The following is a 20,933-nucleotide window of genomic DNA, read 5'->3' on the forward strand; positions in this document are numbered from 1 at the left end:
AGAAGCACACCAGCCTGTGTGATCATGAGCTGTCGATGGGATCAGGTATCAGGCATCAAAGAACAAAAAATTGTATCATTGTGAATGAGGGGGAGTGTGGATCTGTAGGCAACTGGACATCCCCTTACAGAAGGGTCGCGGGAAGGAGGCAAGCCAGTCAGGGTGCAGTGTAGCAACGAGGAAACATTCAACTTTCCTCTAGTTCTTTAATGCTTCCTCCCCCTGCTATCATAATCCCAATTCTACCGTACAAATCCTGCAAGACCAGAGGATTACACTGGTACAGACAATAACTGGAAACACAGGGAATCCAGGACAGATGAACTCCTCAGGACCATTGGTGAGAGTGGTGATACCAGGAGGATGGAGGGAAGGTGGGGTAGAAAGGGGAAACTGATCACAAGGATCTGCATATAACCGCTTCCCTGGGGGGCAGACAACAGAAAAGTGGTGAAGGGAGATGTCAGACAGTGTAAGACATGACAAAATAATAATAATTTATAAATTATCAAGGGTTTGTGAGGGAGGGGAAGGTTCGGAGGTTGGGGAAAAATGAGCTAATACCAAGCTCAAGTAGAAATTAATGTTCTGAGAATGATGATGGCAACAAATGTGCTTGACACAATGGATGTATGTATGGATTGTGATAAAGCGTTGGAGGAATCCCAACCCTGCAGATTCTGAAGTGGCAAAATCCCAGACCTCTCAATTTTTTAAAAGAAATCCACAAGCGATGCTGATGATTCTGATATAGACCCGCTACATCAGAGGTTCTCAACCTGTGGGTCATGACCCCTTTGTGGGAGTCAAATGACCCTTTCACAGGAGTTGCCTGGTTTATAACAGTTGCAAAAGTACAGTGATGTAGTAGCAACAAAAATAATTTTTTGGTTGGGGGAGTCACCACAAGATGAGGAACTGTATTAAAGGGTCACGGCATGAGGACGGTTGAGAACCACTGCTTTGCAAGCATGAAGGCCGCCTTGCCTGTTAGGAATGCATGTGGGTTGTATATAGCCAATTATACCCCCCAAAAACAAAAACAGCAAACCAGGAGACAAACCATCATTCTGCGAACATTGACCAGGTTTTATAAGCAGAATTAATTAAGCCTCCGTTGAATTCCCTCTCCAATGACTGAGGATGTGAAAAGTCTTGTCAGTGCATTGGAAAGTGCATTACTGTAGCTATTGTTAGGTTAAAAATTAACATCTTACCATTTGTTTTCCATTTTTACCTTATTCTAGGTTTTACTTTCTGCTTTCTTTTGGATTGAGATATTTCTCTGTTTCATTGTGTTGTTGTTGGGGACGGTTTGTGTGTTTTGGCATGATTTTCTTAATATGAAATCCAGGATAGGTAAATCTAAAAGAGGCAGTAACTAGATTAATAGTTTCTAAGGTAATAACAGGGGGGATTGGGAGAAAATGGGGAGTTATAATACTAGATCTCAAAATGAAGAAAATGTTCTAAAATTAATTATGGTGATTGTACAACTCTGTAATATGTTAAAAGTTATTGAATTGTATGGCACATGAATTGTATATCAATATAACTGTAAAAAAGGATTCAATAGGAGTGCAAGACTTTATTTAAGAGCATATTCTAGCATGGTTTTAATAGAAAAAGTATTGGAAATAATCTAAATATGTAACAATAGGAGAACAATTTACTAAACTAAGATAAACTAATCCAGTGGAATATTAAAACAACCATTGAAAATAATAGTTTTTAATTCTGAAGAACATGGAAGATGCAGCATTATGGTTTAAAAGAGTATGTTTAGCCTGACTTTACTTACATATACACATTTAAATGTATGTGTTCAAGGACAAAAGGTGTACTCTGAAAAAATGCACATAGTCTTCTTGTTGAGCAATTTAGGTTCATTTCTTTTCATGTCAAAATTTTTATTGTGACTTGTTAAAACCACATTTTTTCCCAGTTGTCGTGAATCTGAAGTGTCAGTATAGATCTACCTTGTTACCATCATAAGGAAAACAGTCTCCAGGTCATAAGTATTATGTGAGACTGACGGGGACCACTGTCCATCTGGGGTATTTGCTTTCTTTCTTGAAATTTGTTGCTTTGCCCATCCAGAAAGAATTTTTGTCAAATGTAATTGCCATCAGATTTTTATCGTATTTCTTTATTACACAGCAACACTTTATGGACAGCAGAGTACCCTGCTTAATCGTAGCTGCAAAGTCAGACCTGCATGAAGTTAAGCAAGAATGCAGCATTTCACCCACTGACTTCTGCAGGAAACACAAAATGCCTCCACCACAAGCCTTCACCTGCAACACTGCTGACGCACCCAGTAAAGACATCTTTGTGAAGCTGACGACAATGGCCATGTACCCGTAAGTACTGGCTCTGTCTTCATTTTTCTCGCATGGTTCATGATGACATTGCATGCCCTTAGCCTTGAGCGTGGAATCTTTGTCACATAGCAGTTGTTTAGCAACAGAAAGAGATTTTGTGATGAGAAGATACAAATTTGAATAACTATCCGTTTGGCTTGGGTGTCACAGTAAGATGATAGAAACAGTACTTCTGACAATACTTGAATATTATTGAGCAGGTTATTGTTATCTTTATAGGCTATTACAACAAAAGAGCCCTCCCTCACCCCAGGCAAAAAACTAAAAGAAAAACATCTTATTGAAATAAATGAGGGTGGTATTATGTTGTTTTATATTTATAAGGTACTCCCATATGAACAACAAAAATATTTTAAGTTAACCTCGAGTATGTAAAGGATTCTAAATGCTTTGTGAATTTCTTTTTAAAATGTTGGTGTTTTAGTTCAGAATATATTATTTACATGCTGTAAAAGCTGGTTATAATTGGAATTCCTGCTTTTTAAATGTTTTGCATTGTGTTGTGAGCCACAGATTTCATGTACATTTATTATATCTATACATGCCTATGCGTAAGCACGTCACTGCAGCCATCTGCGTAGTTTACTGACTGCCTTAAAGTCTCACGCTTCTTAGTGGCATTCTCTGAAGTAGCGTGTTTGTGTAAATTCTGCTTTGTAACAAGACGGTTTCTCAGGCAGTGCGTTTCTCAAGACTTTATAGTTTATTCTATTTATTATTATGTTAGTCTCTAAATTATTTTATTCCTTATGAAAATTGCAGTGTAAAATACAAGTAATGATAACACATTGCTGTAAGCCAAGCTTGAGGTTTCTAAAGAAAGGTATTAATTTGTACAGATTTTTTCAGTCAGAGTTACCATATATACTTGTGTATAAGCTGAGTTATTTTCAGCACATTTTTCATGCAGTTTTCTGGTAAAATTAGGTGTGTCAGCTGATATTCTGGTCGGTTTGCACGCGAGTATTTACTGCTATTCAATTAACGAATACTTTTTTAAACTTCAGCAAGCCCTTGAAATTCTATCAGTAAAATAATTGGAAGACAAGTCATTCCTATTACTATGATAAGCGAAACCTTATTTCTACTTTCCTGTTGCTTTAAAACTCTCGTGTATGTTATCTACAGAGAGGATCATTACAGACACAGACTCTTCCAAGACATGGGCAACACTGATAGAATAGAGAATTTGAGAAAAATCTGGGTCTTTCTAAAAACCGCTTTGTAAGTTACTTTTTCTTTATGGCTTCTATGGGATTTTGTTGGAATTTTCTTAGAGGATTACCAAATCTTCTTTCCTGGCATAATTATTGTTTACGTAATTATCCAGAAACGCACTGCTTGGTCAGGCTTACTGCCTAACTACATATTATGGTGTCTAATTTAATGTGTAAATGTGCTGTTATAATCTTCTATATAACTGCAACTATGTTCACATATAAAGCTGCAGCTTTAAAATATCTTACTGTAATTCTTGTTTGTGTGTGTGTGTGTTTTGTATGTATATGATAAATGTACATACATGGACGTTTATTTCTATGATTAGAACCAAACTACTTCTCATGACGCATCTCCCTGTTGCTAAGCATACTTTGCACCTCTCCTTTTTGTTGGGTGGAGCCTTGTGTATGTTGAAGAGTCAGAATCAATTTATCAAATAACAGATGGATTCCAGTATGACAGCTGGCAGTGATTTAATAGTAGTAATAATACTCATCATTACAAGTCAAACTTTAAAAAACAATGTCTTGAGCCTGTCAAAGAGTTTTTTAAAAATTAATTCTTGTTTCTCTTCATGTTGGGAACGAGGCATTATTGGGATGCTGCTAATCTCCACAACCATGCTACCGTGTGCTGTGGTCTCATCAGATCTCACAAACTAAGCCAAACCAGAATGGGTCAGTCCTTTTGACTGAGAAGTCTCTAAAAATATTCAGGTGTTACAAGAAGTGGTGGCCTTGATTCCACAAGAGAAGCCAAGTCAGATTGGGCCAGTCCTTTGAAAAGTCTCTAAAAATGGTCAGGTGTTGCTTCCTGAGGTGGCGCTCTTCTGACTGGGTGCTGCACCAGGACCTCTCCCTGTGTGGTGTGATGGCTCTCACCACTGGCAGCCCTTGAAGACCCACACTTTGGTTGTTAGGGCCGAGGTGAAATGTCCCACGAGCCGGCAACAACTAGTGGACCTCCACTCAACCAGAAAGGAGTCAGAAAGACTCCCTAAATTTCATACCTAATTTCAGTTGGGTCACTGTTGATTTTCACATCTGTGCTCAGAGTTTCATACTTAGCTGCTGGGTTTTGGTAGCAGATGAAATTAACCCTGTATTTCATTCAAGTGAAAATTTATGAAGCACTTTGCTTTCCTTTGGGAGTCAGGGTGCTTGATGAATTAAAGACGATGTTGTTCATATCTCTTCAGGGTTGAATATACTCGTCTTTTGACTCTTTTGTGTATTTGCCACCCTTCTCCTTCCTGGTTTCAGGCATGAATGTATACTGAGAGAGGAGGAGGAGAGAGTAGTTATTTAAATGTTAGCAAACTTTGTCTTTTGGTGGGATACTATAGCTTAGTCATTTAAGGGGGAAAAAAGTTATGATTTGAAAGATGGTGCTATCCATCGCTGTGCATATTCCACCAAAACTTGCAATAATAATTCCTTCCCCACCTCCAGAAGCAAGTGTTAGCCAATTTTCTTGAAGGAGGGAGGAGGGAGCTATTACTGTTTTATTAAGTTTTTTTAATAACATGGAATTATGCACAGTGTTAGCATGCTCCACACTCTCCTTTTTACGAAAAGTATCGCTTATGCATAAATCTTTTTTTTTTTAAGTTGGCACATCCTAACTTGTGCCATATTTGTAAGTAAGAACTCAACTCCTGTCCTTCTGTGTGTTTTCACAGCCATGCCCGGTTACGCTGTATGTGCACCTGCAACAGGTGTACATTTTGCATCTGTCAGAACTTCCTCAACTCAGACTTGCTGCAATCTGTAAAGAACAAAATCTTCACCGCAGTTCTTAACAGGTTCTTAACTTTATTTACTGGGTACCAGGCATTCTGTTAAAATACAAAGGAAAAAGTGGCTAACTATTTATTACACAGATGCTCGTTTCAAAGTCTGCAAGCCAACTGATGCCCAACTTATGTTCCACTCAAATTCTCACTGTGATGACAATGTTTAGTTTTGGAACTCCCCCTTAGTAATGTTTTATTTTTTTAATTAATAGGTATGGTTAAGGGGCTATAATTAGATTTTAGATAGTTTTTCATTAAGGGACATGAAATTTTTTAGCTCTGAGTTGTAGAAATAGGATGCTTGTGCAAGGAAAAGACACCGGGATCTCAGTTAAAACATATTGTTGTAATTTATCCAGCTTACATTCAAATATTACACTCTACTAAAACCATACTAATGTTTTATGGTATTTTACTAATAGATTACTCGTGTTTGGGCTTTGGAACAAAATTCTATGTTCTTAAAACCACGTATTTACCAAGAACTTACGGTGTTCATTTGAAAGAATGGCTTCTGGGAATGGGGATCATAGCCCATTGTAAGAACTCAAACTGATGAAGACGAGACCCCCACCAGCTGCTGTGCAGAGGAAGCTGCGGCTGCTGCTCCTGTGAACACTGAGTCTCTGGACGCTAAGATAGTTCTGCTGTGCCCACTCAGGGTTGCTGTGGGTCAGAACCAACGCGACTGCAGTGGCCGTGGGGTGACTAACGCCAGCTACACCAGTTTTTGAAGTCTTTATAATTGAGCCCCAAATAGAAAGTATGCCTATAGATTAGTTAACTTTGCGGGGGGGGGGAGTACAACAAAACCAAAATTATATAAATTTCTTCCAGGTAATGAACTTGGAAGGTTACATTCTGCTTCTAGTAGTTATGCCTTCTTTGTTCACATCAGTGTTACATTTTTGAGCATTTTAGAGCCCATGTAATATTAATTTGTATCTGATATCAAATTTTTATGTATCTAAAGATGAATTAGGTTTTTGAAATCAATTAGATGTCATTGGGAGCTAGACTTGAAGAAGATGGAAGATGAGCTAAATAATAGATTTAGGTTGGAAATGGGTTATTTTCATTCACCATCGAATACTCCCTGACTAGCTAGACACTGATTGTACCAGGTAGATAGGAGAGCTTGTAGCCACTAGTAGTGTGTAGATATGCTTATGAAGCAATGAGACTGTGGCTTATGTCAAGTTAAAAACAGATTTTGAGGCATTCTAAAAAGGATTTGGGAGATGCTCTGAGCATAGCAGTCCGTGAAGTAAGAACCGGCTGTCCAGGGTGACCGCTGTGATGGGATCACCACGCACACTTGGTGGTTAAGTTCTTTCCCTTGAATGGAATCTAGTAAAGTGGTAATGCCAGGCATTCTCTCATGATGACTGATGAATAACGCAAGGCTAGTTCAAACCAAACAATACTCAGGAGCTCTGGTGTGGGAATCTTTGAGCTGGGAACGATTCTGGGATTCTTCTGGCCCAGATTTCAGTAGAATGCCTTCTGCAGCCTTCCTGAGAGAGTGCCATTTATCTACGAAACCTTTCCTTAGTAGAGAGGGCTTTTGTAGTTGCTTTTCTTTTTAACTGTAATATTTTCCCTAAACTTTCTCTCCTTTAGTTTTACCTCTGCCCTTTAGAACAACATACGGCCATTCTACTCCCTCTTCAGCATAGCACTCCTTCAGACAGTTGAAGACGGCCATCATGTCTCCCCTAATTTCTCTTCTTCAGGTAGAACATCCCCATTTCTTTTCAGCCTTGTCTTAAATTGGATGGTTTAGTGCCCTCATCACCCCGGCTGTCCTCGTCTGGATGCCTCTCAGGTCTCCAGAGTGCCTCTTAGAAGGTGGCCCTGAGAATGGAGAATGAGGCCCCGGCTTTGGTCTGACGAGTCCAGTAGGACCGTGCCTGCCGACTGCACAGGTGAACCCACACGCCCCTCTCACGCATTAAATTGAACTCAATTTAAAACTTTTCACAAGAAGTGCTATTAAGTCAAGGCGTCCCTTCTCTAGTGTATGTTTGACATTTTTAGTTGATTTGTTGAATCTAGGTGCAGGAATATAATGTATCCCTATTAAATGTCATATTCTTCCTTTGGATCCTTTTGCTCTAGCTCATTTCAAACATCATTTCTATCACGTGTCCCGTAATATAGCTGTCCTAGTATTGTATTATTTGCAAACTTTATAGCTATGCCTAATTCATCTCTCAAGCTCCTGTGTATAAATAGCATTGAACTCTCAGCGACTGGTGAGAAAGAGCAAGAACGTGCAGAGGGAAAGCCCTGTCGTATGCCACTGGGGTTTGGCAAAGGCTCGAGACTGGAGAGAAATGTCTTTCTCAATTAAAAATATATTATTCTCCAGCCTACATTTTATCTTTCTGTCAAAGTGTTAATGAAAGATTTTTGCTTTTGAAATCAGTGTATGATTTCTACCACATTCCTGTGGCCTCCCATTGTAGTGTTTGTTTGTTTTTTAATCTAAATAGGAAATGACATCTTTCTGGTGTCTTATTCCTCCTCGGAGAATCCGTAGGTCCTAGAAACTGCTGCTCACAAGCCACTTACTTTGTCATTCCAGGTGTTCTTCACTGTTCAGGCCTGCAGATCGATTCATTGTCTGCATCTTTAGTGACAACAATTTTATTCGTAGGTCAGTTTAGTTAGCTTCCAAATGAAATGAAGGTGTGTGTGCATTAAATGGATCTGCTTGCTCATAGCAAATGACTGTGTTATACAGTGCTTCTTTAAGATATGTCAGTCCATTTGTCATGTCTATTTATATACTGGAAGTCATTTAATGGTAATGTCAGCACATGTCATTGACATACTCATCAAGGATGGAAATAGTGAAAAAGATGAAGCAGAAAACCAGTGGCTCGTTCAAAGAACTCCTTGCAGATTCCTACCTGATAGAAGTGTGGTAGAATTTAAGGGGTTCTATATTGACATTTTCCAAATGGCTGTAGATAAGTAGGCGATGGCAGGGGCCCAGAAGTCATGGCCTGTAGGTTCTGGTTGGATAGTGTTAAAGAATTGTATATAAAATAAGGACAATAAGGAAATAAGGCCAATTGTTGGGAAGGAGTCTATGAGACATGGCAAACCAGAATTTTTATTTGAAATTTAAGTAATGGAAGCTAATCTTAAAATGTTTGTAATGCTAAGCAGAGTAAACAGCACGTTGAGGTCACCGTAAGGTTTGATCTAGAGTTGTGAGCATAAGTGACCTCCCAACACCCTACCAAAAAGAAGATATCCTAGATGGAAAAATATGCCCTGTCCCTCAACATTTTACTCATTTCCCAAGAAAACGTTGGGGTGAGAAAAGAACTTCATTCTCTGTTATTTGGGAGGAGTTTTCACCTCTTTGGTGTCAGCATCTCCTGGTGGTTGCTCACCAGGTTTCCTGTGCTAGACTTAATCCTAATGTGACATGATCAGATCAAGAGGGATTAACTCAGTCAGTGAAAGTCACTTAAAAAAATTCTCACTGTGTTTCAATAGGGAAGAGTCCCACTCAATGCTCTCTTAAGTCTTTGTTTTTAGAAATCATAAATGCCATATCTAGTGTTTGATTTAGAGCTCTAAAAGAACAACACTAGCCTGCTTGTCATTTCTATTTAAATAAAATTTCACTAAATGTGTGTGAAGACCAAATTTATCAGAATCTCAAACTCAGTGACAATGAGTTTATTTTTAGGCTCTGCTGATCTCACATTAGCACCTTATTTTAGTGACTTGTGAAACACTTAGTCACTGAAATGGAAGTCACTTCCAGAGATGATAAATGTTGGCAGCCATGTTCTCCCTCTTCGTGGGCCCCTTCCCCCACCTCAGTTTATTCATTCAGAATATTTAATGACCTACCATGGATGGGAACTCGCTGTGAGCTAGGGCAGAATGTGATGGTGAAGACGATAGGTACCTACTTTTCAGTACCTTTCTAAATACTGCAGCAGCTGACGTTTTTTGTTCAAATCTCTGGTTTGATGTCAGTGACTGTAGTCCCTCGTGCTAAAAGGAAAAGTGCTATGTAGCCAGCTCATGATAAGGCTTGAGACTAATTCATTTCTACTTCTCCCATTTCAACAGAGTCATTTCTGAAATTACTCATTTCCCCCCATCACACACCAGAAAAGATTGGCTTTTTTTCTTGAGCTTTTTTATGGATACTATATAGTTTAAATAGAAACTTGTAATACATTTTTCTTTCCCATGTAATTGAATGTGAACTGACTTCAGCATTTGAAAGTAGCATACATATCTCACATACAAATTTATTCTTTGATAATTATGATCCCACACTCAAATCTGGGGGTAGGCTCCTGTTTTCTTTTGAAAAGCTTATAAATAACTAGAATTATTTGAAGAATGAGTAGCACGTGGTCAGATGAATTTAGCGTGTGAGACTTCTCATTTCAAATAATGTAAGCCATGTGACTAGGAATAAGTTACCTTTTGGATATATTTTCATTTAAAATATATATATTCTGCCACATTCACATGATTATTCATATTTTTTTCATCCAAAAGTGGCAAAATGGTGATGCTGGCTTGAGTGTGGTTGTTGGTTTGAACTACCCAGGGTTTTAAGTCTGTATTGCTCCAGGCTCAGGACCCGCTGCTCTGTGCATGAGAATGCTGCTACTGCAGTGCACTGTGACTTTTCACTCCGTCCTTTCCTTAAGTGTTCATCTCACTTCGTTTGTTACTCTCACGGAGTCACTCTTTCTAACTCCTCCGTCCCTTTCCAAGCCAGGCTTCTGTGTGAATCCTCCCACCTCCCATCCTGAAATTTAATCACAACCGGTTTATTTTACATTTACCATCCTGGTGTGTTTTACTTTGGTGCATACTTTGGCATCGGATTTCTTGCGTTTTGTTATTTGCATTAGCCAGCTCAAGTCTGTGTGCGGCTGACCTCTTAGGTTTGGTGGCATCGTTTGACTCCAGCATGCACGCACATCATTCACTCTGAGTTGTAAAAGAGATGCCCAGGTATGATGGGCAGTCAACATTCTTATTGTAGCTGTTACCGTGTTTTTTACATGTCATTTTAAAATTGAATGTACATGACATTTATATTAAACCATTTAACGTACTTCGTTTGTCCCTGTGACTGTTAACTGCTTTAATAACCACCCAAACTCCCTTTTCTGCAGTTTAAAATCATGTTACTTAATATAAAAGCCCTTTGTTGAAGAAAGGGTCTTACTGTCTCAGACCAACATGAACTGCTCTTACATAGAAATCTGATGTTACGGCGATTCTGTTGGGAACCTAAGAAGGATTCTTAAAGATGTTAATAAAATGTGTAGTTTAGGAAGTCCTGTGTTGTAGTTTCATATAAAACTTGTACATTTCTTTGTAGAAAGGTTCTTATAATAAGGCTTTTCATTTCATTTGGGTACTCTATTGGAAGCTGAAAACTACACAATAATTTGCAATATAGACATTTTTATCTGCAAGTAAGTCCTCCTTCTCAGGTTCTAAAATCTATGCCATTTGATTAGTATATTAAAAGTCATTACAAAATGAAGCTTGTCTAATCTGACCTGGCAATTATTGGTAGTCCACACATAGTGGGGTACTTGCGGTGTAGCTGTGCTCACCTATAAATTTGGATTCTGTGGCTACTTTGTGAAGCCTCTCTGGACCTAGATGCGCACCTGTATCCATTTCCAAAGTATGTTGCTCTCCAGGCATGCTCAGTTAACAGCTGGCTAATGATTTGTGTTGAATTTATCTTTGCTGGATGCTGTATTTTGATTTCTTAACCTGTTTAGAGAAATATCTCATTAAAATATCTCATGTCTACTATTTCAGTTGAGAGAATTATTATTAAATTAAAGTTAGTATTAGCAGTAAGTGGCCTCCTTCATAGAAATGAAACTACTTCATCAGGCAGAAACAATCAGAGGAGTAAGAGGCAGGATGGTCCAGAAGACTTAGGAGTAGAATATTCAAAAGCAGAAAATATAGTTTGGGTAACCTCAGAATAATTTTTAGCTTGAAATATGTAATTGCAAATAGGAAAAGCTGTCCATGATAGCTATAAACTTTAGTAATGGTGGGTACATACTTATTATAGTCATATAAACTGTTACAAAGTGTTTTGCTATTTGAAAAATTCATACCTTAGATGCATATACAAAAGGCCTTCAAAAATGGAAAAATAGGATGAAACTATAAAGGAATTTTCCCATGAAGTTTTGAAGACCCCCTCATGTATAGAGTTGTAAAATAAGAAGACCATTCATGTTAGAGCATTGTACACCATTGCGTTACAAAGTCAACGGTTATCTGGACCTTGCTGAATTTCTGCCCGTCTCAGCTTCTCCTTTAGTAGGCTGTTAGGTCTCTGTATGTACGTCCTATACCTCAGATACAAAGTTTTGTGGCAGAAAGCAAGAACAATTTCAAGTGGAATATTACATACACCCTATTTGGGAATAGAAAGAATGGAGTTTATTCCACTGTGCCCTTTAGCATTTGATATTATATATGTCTCAATTTTGCAATTGATAATATTCTTTTTATATATTATTGGTGAAATACATGGAGCCCTGTATTTGCTTTGTGTGATTATTCATGCATAAAATTCTCTATTTAGCTCTGTATTGCCAAAATTGAAACATATTCTTCTCTCTGCATTATTAAGTAGCCATAATGGTGCCCAAGTCTAAACCTGTTGCTTGACTCCCCCATTTGTGTCAAGGAGAACTTGCCATGTGATATGCATCTGGGGCCTTCAGTGTGTTTAAGCCAGAAAGCCAGTATCCCAAACATAGGGATTTTCCACCTAAGAATTTGAAAGCTCTGATAAGCTGCAAATGATTGACCAAGGCCCTATTTCCACCTCTTAGTCTTTATATCTTTTGTTCTGAGAATTACTGAACTAACGGATCCTATTTCACGTAGAGTAGGAACGTTTGGCAAGTCTGGTAACCACTACGTAGAAAAGAACCTTTACACACACGGTTTTATTTCTGGAACGTATGTCTTAAGGAAAATATTCTAAATCTAGAGAAACAATTTTATGTAGATATTCATTGCTTTATAGCCTCCAATAAATGGAAATAGTCAATATGAGAGAATGGAATAATACAACATAGCTATTTAAAATGATGTTTCCAAAATATGTAGGAAAAATATTTATAGTTAGCTTTAAAGGGATATAAAATTATATAAATTACACACATTGTGAAAAATGCAAAAACAGAAAAAGTCTAAAAGGAAATCACCACATTTTAAGTGGTGCCTTTGGATGGTAGGGCTCTGGGTGGTATTCTTTCTTTCTTCTTGGTAGTTTTCTCTTCTCACTTTTCTGTATTGTTTTGTATTTCCTGTAATGTTTACTTATTAGCCTTCTAGTCATCCAAAGACAAACGTTATGCAATAAGATAATTTATTCTAAGATGGTATTTTCATATGAACCATTGAGGAAGAATTATGTTTTTGAAGTGTAGAGAAATTATTTTTGCTTGAACGTAGAAACGATCTAGGAAGCCGTTTTATGAAACTATTACTCTCCTTCTGCTTGAGACCTGCAGGGACAGACACGAATCGCTTCCTGATACAGAAGGATGCGTTAAAGCCGTGCTGCTCTCTATTCAGGTGTTGTCTGTTAGCGAAGCAGTGACAAATGAGCTGTCAGAGTTATAAATGCTTTCTCTCGTAGAAATAGAGCTTGGTTAGTGCAGCTTTTAATTGCTCGTGGTAAAGGCATAAAGCGCACCCCAAGGAGTTTTCTAGTTCCAGAGTGTTGTCAACACTGATGGAGCCATTGAAATATATTTTATAAGTTACTGATTGCCTTTTGTGTTAAACTAGCTGTATCTTGAGCCACGTCTCCATCATGTTTCCCACATGTAACTGTATGCACCTCCTATTTTGCCTTATTGAATAGCTTAGGGAAAATAGTAATTACTTGCTTGAAACGTGAAAGAAAACTAAGCAATAAAGTCAGTCAGAAGATGTTATTTCATGAATGGTAATACTTTCTTCAGAAACAAGAAAAGGAGCTTTGTGAGACATATTTGAAGATATGAGAAACTATTTGGTGATTTTATGTGATTATGCCTAGCTAGCATAAGTCCAGTAAAGTACAACATAAACTTAAGAGTTAAAAACAGAAACCCACCATCAATATGGATGTGTGATGATCCGGGGAAACCAAGCTTAGCCTGTGCCGGCACTTTGAGCTCTGTGCCTCTCGATGTGGAGCTGTGGTCTCTGAGGCGCGTGTAGGTCCAGGCAGTATGTGTGTTTGGGATTTGAACTCAGTTCTTCAGTCTCTCTTCGGTATGTGTGCAATTGTTGGTGATCCAAAACTTAGGAGAATCTGTAAACTGCCCGACTACTCCTAGTTCGACTCACTTTAAATGAACACTCACAGCACCACATACTGTCAGGTACTGCTTTTTGTGTGAGAGTCAAGGACTTCTCCTACTTTTGGGGAGGTCATATATTTTAAATAGAGAGTATGCTATATCACATTGGGTGACACCTCAGTTTATATACAGGCTGTTTCATTGAGAGATGCTATTTTCAGCCCCTCCTTTTGTGAGCCCTACTGTGAACTGCAAACTGTGTGCGTGTGTATAAAAGGTTAAGAGCCCGGGTAGCTGAGTGGGGTGCCCTGCTGCTGGCAGACGACGGAGGCAGCATAACGCACCAGGTGCACGCCGTCAGCTCTGTAGAAGAGTCCGTCTTCATGGGGTCATCTCATGGGCCACTTTTTCTTGAAGCCAGGTAACATTGTCCACAAGCACTATTATGTTGACCGTGTTGGTGTATTTCTAGTGGGAAAAACTGAAACCTAGATCTAGATATTCTCTTCCCTAACCTTTTGCTTCATTTTGTTTTTAATGAAACACTACCTACTAGAAAAACTAACTTGCGAGGTGAAATGAACCCGTGTTCTGACTTTGCTTTGTAAAACTATCATTAGGCGAGGAAAATTGGAATGCTGTATGTTGCTTGGCCCGGGGACACTCTGGCTTGTAGACTTATTTTAGTGGACCGCATTTTGTGGGACTTAATCTGAGTGGATTGTTTACTGTGTGACTGTGACTGAGGCAAAGGAGTTTTCTACAATTTGTATTCTTGGCTCTTAACCCTTTTGTATATGTCTTTGTCTTGGTCTTTTAATGATGTCTGACTTTTGCTTCAAATATATATATTTCACTTAGTTTTAAAATAAATGACACAGTCCCGCTAAGCTCCTAATTCTGCAAGTTTTCTACACTGTACTAATTATGCTCACTTAAACTTCAGTGACACTTGAATAAGCTTTATTTTCTTCGTGGGAAGCTGTCATACTTGAGACTCTTGAGGGTGCTTAGCAGTGTTATTAACTGAGCATGCTCACAACTCCGTTTGTGGTAAAGGCTGTCCCCATTCCTGTCATACATGTGTCTTCTTTTATGTCATGCCATTCACATCACAGCCTTAGTTGTTCTTTGCCACTGCCTGTCTAACACCATGGCTTGGGTTTGGGTTTTGTTGTTGTTGAATTAACAATAACCAAATTAATATGAACTGATTTACATCTTCGCTCTTTGCAGGGGAGAGGGGTGTTGTTTGTTTGTTTTTGGTGGAGGGGGCTGGGGCATACATTTGTGTGGGCCTGAGAGTTTCCAAAGTTGACTTTAATCAGTGTTCTTTGAAAAGTATTGTCACTTGTCACTTAACTGCCTACAAGACAGATGTGCCGATTCTGGGCTTGGGAGGTTGACTGTCACCACTGAGAGCTCAGCCTCAGCCTCTCACTTGGAAGGACCATGGTGGTATTCCGAAGTGGTAGGTTGATTTGTCACACTTCCATATTTCCATGGGAAGAGAGTGTATGCTCCAAAACCAAGCCACCAAACGCCCTGCTGTCGAGTCCTTGCTGACTCGGCCCCTCTAGAGGACAGGGCAGAACTGCCCCTGGAGGTTCTGAGGCTGGGGCTGTTTACGGTGCAAAAGCCTCGTCTTTCTCCCACGGAGAGTATGGTGGTTTCCAACAGTGGACCTTGAGGGCCATGGCACCACCAGGGCTCCTGTCTGCTCCAAAGTAGCACCTAAATTGCCCACATTTGATCATCTTCGTGGACTCTGACTAACATGTAAGCATCCCTACGTGCAGTCAGGCTGACAAGTGTGCTAATACTTCCCTAGAGGTAGAGTGTGGCATGGCTGATCATGTTGTAAACATTATTAATTGTGTTTTCTGACTGCAGGCACGTGACACAAGCTGACCTCAAGAGCTCCACATTTTGGCTTCGAGCAAGTTTTGGTGCTACTGTTTTTGCGGTTTTGGGCTTTGCTATGTACAAAGCATTATTGAAGCAGCGATGATTAAGAAAGGAAAAAAAAATACTGGCCCTACCAAAAAAAGAAATACTTTTATGTACATTCTGAATGCTTTAAATTCTGCTAGATATCCTGAGATATTTATACATGCAGTTACTTTATTAATATTTGTAATTCACGCATAAGAGTATTTTAATGATAGTTATCACTGCAGTATTGGCTAGCATATGGGAAGAAAACAGCTTAACAGCCAAACTACGAAGGCTAACCTTTAGAGGCCAAAAGGGGATGTTTTGTAAATAATGTACATATTCAGGTCTCCCAGATGGCGTGCTAGAACCAGGGTTTCTAGACACTTCTACATGGTATCATTAGTACTCAGTCAGCTTACTCTCTTAGGCTCACGTCAGCCCAGAGATGGTATTTACTCATGGATCACTTATTTATTTCCAGTTTACTCAGAACAATCCTTCTCTACGTACACGAGGCACAATTTGCCCCTTCTCTCCGTTCTTAAAACCAGGCGAGTCAGTGTCAGCTTGCAACAGACTTTCTTCTAGTCCGAGGAGAAGGGTCGCTTGGTAGGCCGGCCTTGGAGCCACTGTGCGGCCTGAGCGCTGTCCAGCTGAGTGTGGCCCCCGTGAAGGAAGGGGTGAGGAGAGGCGGTGAGCAGAGGCAGCATCTGTGTGATCATGTTACTTTGTCAGTGTGTTGGATTTTATAGCCCTTTCAATCAAATGAGAAGAGCAATTTGTATATTATATTACCTGTGTTTTCCGTTTCAATAAACAGTTACCATTCCTACTGCTGGATTACCTCCCAATGTGTAAACCACTGGATGCTGGCTGTGTCCACGCTAGTAGACTGCAGTAACTGCATGTGTCCCGAAGTGTTCTCTATCTGGCTAGGATCCCCTGGCGGCAGCACTTTTTTTGATGATAAAATAAGTCTAATACGTACAAACTCTCATGATAAACCTATTTTTTCCATCACCAACCTTTTCAAGTATTTAAATAAATAACTGCTGTGTACTGTGAACTGGAGTTTTTTTGTCTGACAAAGTAAATACTTCTTTTTAGATAATAACGTCCACTGGTTTCTAGCTTTTTGATTTTGTAGTTTCTGGTTTATTTTTTGTTGTTAATACAAAGATGATACTTACTAGGAAAGAAAACATACAATTGTAAAGAAGAGGAAATTTGTTTTTAAAGTTGCAGCCTCTCTGGGCTTTACGAAGGCCAGGCCTCCTCCCCTACACATGCTGAGAGAAAGAGTTTCCTCCGGCCGGTCACACATCTTTGTGCCTTTCGTGTGGGGTGTCCTCTCCGCTGTCCTGAGGGCACTTCCTCTGAGCCCCCAGCTACGGCTGACAGGCAGGCAAGCATAAGCCCATCAGAGAAATGTGCCACGTGTGCTTCCATCCTTCCAGTGCCCCCTTCTCCCACTGTCCATTTGAAGAAAAGGAAAATTAAGCAAAACCCTGGTGACTCCTCATTTTCATTGCTCCCGAAGAGTTTCACATTTCCTGGACAGACATCTCAGTTCCGTAGCTTCCAGTGGCGGTTCACCCTTCCATCTGAATTCTTCCCCTCGACTGAGATGGTACTCGCAGTGAATCCACCTGATGGATTGCTATGTGTGTGGTAAACAGAAGCAGGTGGTTTGCTAACAGGTGACAAATAGTGTGTTTGTCTTTAGCAACAGCCCCGGCTGCTGCTCAGTACTCTGCAGGCAGCGCAGGGGTTTGTCATCACTTCAGACTCCCTAAAAAGGACTTGTTAATGTAGGAAAATACGTGAATAAGTGCAATATTGGGGTTTGCTGTCTTTTACAAATTGTTCAGGAGGGTCAAACGCTAAGTAATAAAAAAAAAAAGGAAGGCGGCAGGCATTTGAGCAGTGAATGGACGTCTTTTGCTTTCCACCAGTTACATTGTTTGTTTAAATGGGCGGTTCTGAGGCTGCTTGCTGCAGTGTTATCATGAGTAAGTAGTAAGGCATCGTCCCAAAGTCCCATGGCCCATGTAATAGCCTTACGTGGACTTCACACCGCAGAGGACTGTTGCTGCTTTCCAGTCCTAGCAACTCTCCCACGTGGTCGGTGCGAAGGGTCTGTTGTTAGCGGTGGCGGGCATGTAACCATCGTGAGGAGGCCTGGGAGAGAAGAGGCAGGACGCTATTTATTCCTACGCATCTGCACAACACTGTCAGGACAGGGCGCCAGAGGCCAGGCCTGGACAAAGGAGCTCTTCCTTCCCTGCTGGAGGAGGGCAGGCAGGTAACAGCAGGGGAAGCTGGTAACTGCTCCAGCCCGGGGGAACCTAGCTCTTTCCTAAACAGGCCTCAGAACATGACTGGTGGGAGCGAGCCTTGGTGTCCCTTTTCCCTGAATTGCAATCGTGTAAGTCAACATAAAGTTGTCCTTGAATATAGTCAAACCTGCCAGCACTGGAATTTTGCCATGGTAGTGTTCAAACTGCATCCGATCAAAGGCAAGAAACTTGTAAGACCCAGAAAACGCAGGCAACCCCATCAGATTCCGGCTCTCACAGGTTTCCACTGTGGGTACACATCTGAAGACTAAGTGTGACTTGGTGCTCATGAGCACATTAATGTGTGTGGCTTCAAACCTTAGTCTTGAATAGCCTGCGGATTCAAACCACTGACCTTTCTGTTAGCAGCCCAATGCATAACCCACGGCACCACCGGGACTCACTGCCACAAGTCAATGCCGGTTCATGGCGACCCTGTAAGACGGGGCAGAACTGCCCCCGTGCGTTTCCGAGACTAGCCGTACAGGGACAGAAAACCCCATCTTTCCCCCACAGTGTGCCTGGTGATTTTAAACTGCGGACCTTGCAGGTCCTAGCCCAAGTCGTCACCACTGCACCTGTGCCCCTCAAAACTTCAAAAGATGTCACTAATTCTTGACTCTTGCGCTCCATCAGAAGTGCCCCTGGGTGAGAGCGAGCGTCTGGGAAGGCGGTGTGACCCTCCGGCCTGTGGAAGTGTCTGACCTGTGAGTACCTCAGCCCAGGCTTCTCTGCTGCACCCTGCTTTCAAAGCCCGCCCCTTTGCTCCCATCCACACAGACCGGTCCCAATTTCTTGGGGTTCAAAAAATGACACCTGGCGAAAGGAGAGGTTTATTTCCCAACCCGTGATGCCGTGTTTGATCCCCCTGGATTTCCCAGGGAGCGAGTTTTGTAGACTTTTTCCTTCTCCAGGAGCGGAGTCTGTGGCAGAAGTCTGGCAGGGGAATTGAGAGATTGCCATTCTTTCTGCCTTGGTCGTCCACGTGTCCACAAGGAGGCATTGCCCATACTATTAGGTAAAAAACCTTCCGCTACAACACATTCTATCCATAGCTTGTGTATGAGCCTCTTCTACATCCCACACGTCACGGGCCGAAACGCTCACGGCTCGGCGTTTGCCTGTGGAGCAGGAGGGTGAGCAGCTGAGGCTGCCGCACTGGGCTGTGGATGCAGCCGGGGCCGCCGGGCCGGGGCCCTTGGAGAAGGCGTTTGAACTTCGTATAGTTTCCACGTCACAAAGAAGGACGTAGATTGGGGGTTTCTAACCACGTAAGCATTTAGATATCGTCCTTGCTCCCGGGTTGTACTAGCAGCAGGCCGCGGGCTGGATCTGGCCAAATCCCTTGGGCGGGGTGGTGGTGGGGGGTGATAGCAGAAAGGAGGGAACCACCTGCCAGCACCTCCTCATGGTCGGGAAAAATTATGTTCTAGAATTACAAAGAGTTAAACTAAGAACTTAAAAAATATAGTGGAACCACCACCTAATTTACAATTAAAAATTGTTATTAAAACATCTAAATAAAAGGCTGTTTTATGTGGGGTAGCATTCCCATAAACTTGTTGCAAAACTTCTGTGATTTGGCAAGATGTCCACTTGAGTTTTGTTTAAAATTTGATAATCGTTGTGACCTCAAAATAATTTTATTCCCATTGCACAAAAAGGACTCCCCCCCCCCACCTTTTCAAAGCCCCCTAATGAGATTAAGACAAATGTATGACTGAAAGAACGTGTCTGCAGCCATCTGCTGATCACGGACACGCTCAAACATGCTGTTTGGAATAACTAGGCATGTGTGAACTTTGAAACGTCATAAGGCGGAGGTCTGTAGGAAATGCTCGCTGTTCCCACTGTCACAGACTTCTCCGGGGCAGTGCGCGGTGCTCTGCCCGGAGGACCCCTCTGAGGGCATCGGGACACTAGGAAGAGGAAGGGAGCAGCACCCCTTCCGTGGGCAAAGCACGGCCAAGCACTCTGCCTCTGGTCCTTGCCCGTCTCTGATTACATTTTGTCCCAGGGTGTACCTGGCACGTCTGGAAGGTGACAGAAAGCCTTGAAACGGTTTCACTTGGCTTCTCGTTATTAGGGGAATTGCCCCGCGGAGTTTATCTCTGTGGTTATGCTCCCAATTTCTGCATCAGAATTTCAGAGCTTCCATAGACCTCAAGAACCTCTGTCCAACTCTACTTTTCCACCAGAAACGGAGGCAGTAAAAGGGAGAGTAATTACCCAAAGCCACCTTAGCATTCGTGCGTACCTGAGCTGGGGCTGGGACCCAGGTATCCTGACTGCCATTGAGTGGCCTCCCTGCTGCAGGCTGCAGCCAGCCTTTAACAACACAGCTTTGTGTCTATGACTGATACTTCGTGATCTGTCATCTCATTTAAACTGCCAGCCAGCAAGAAATCACTGAAAGGCTTTTGCCTTTTTTTTTTAACTAACAAGGGTTTAAGTTAGCAAAGCAGATTTCCTGGCAGCGTTCCCTGTTCCCCTGAGGCATGTTGTCTTTGTTTCTAGTGGCTGTCACCAGGTCATTGATGGTGTCTATTTAGGGGCGTGCAGGCATGATGGTTAGCTTTATTTCCTGTACAGATCATTGCGGGAAAAGGACATATGACTCCTTTCACCAGCTCGAAGGTTTTCAATGACTTGTACTGAAACTGTTAATCTTGAAAAATATATAGATCGGTAAACAAGTGGCCATCTAGCTCAGAAGCAACAAAGCCCACATGGAACAACATATCAACCTGTGTGATCACGAGGTGTCGAACGGATCACTGAAGACAAATGGGTGCATAAGCAAATGTGGCGAAGAAAGCTGATGGTGCCCAGCTATCAAAAGATATAGCGTCTGGGGTCTTAAAGGCTTAAAGGTAATCAAGCGGCCATCAAGCTCAGAAGCAACAAAGCC

General features: G+C 41.2%; 1 protein-coding gene across 6 annotated transcripts in view; it reads left to right on the plus strand.

The window, feature by feature from the left end:
* Nucleotides 1-16,749, plus strand: part of RHOT1 (ras homolog family member T1) — an 82,370-nt gene extending 65,621 nt beyond the window's left edge. Inside the window, exons 18-21 of one of the 6 annotated variants that reach the window (XM_004706945.4) lie at nucleotides 2,161-2,363; nucleotides 3,513-3,608; nucleotides 5,287-5,409; nucleotides 15,639-16,749. In XM_004706945.4, the coding sequence (XP_004707002.1) occupies nucleotides 2,161-2,363; nucleotides 3,513-3,608; nucleotides 5,287-5,409; nucleotides 15,639-15,756 (540 nt within the window). In that variant the 3' untranslated portion in view covers nucleotides 15,757-16,749. Of the gene's footprint in view, nucleotides 1-2,160; nucleotides 2,364-3,512; nucleotides 3,609-5,286; nucleotides 5,410-7,990; nucleotides 8,968-14,022; nucleotides 14,167-15,638 lie in introns of those variants that run through there. The other 5 variants (XM_045299357.1, XM_045299359.1, XM_004706947.4 and 2 more) reach the window with 5 other exon arrangements.
* Nucleotides 16,750-20,933: the final 4,184 nt, after the last annotated feature.

The sequence above is a fragment of the Echinops telfairi genome, unplaced genomic scaffold (genome assembly GCF_000313985.2).
Source record: "Echinops telfairi isolate 266 unplaced genomic scaffold, ASM31398v2 ScPeMD7_7458;HRSCAF=8496, whole genome shotgun sequence".
NCBI classification, from domain to species: domain Eukaryota; kingdom Metazoa; phylum Chordata; class Mammalia; order Afrosoricida; family Tenrecidae; genus Echinops; species Echinops telfairi.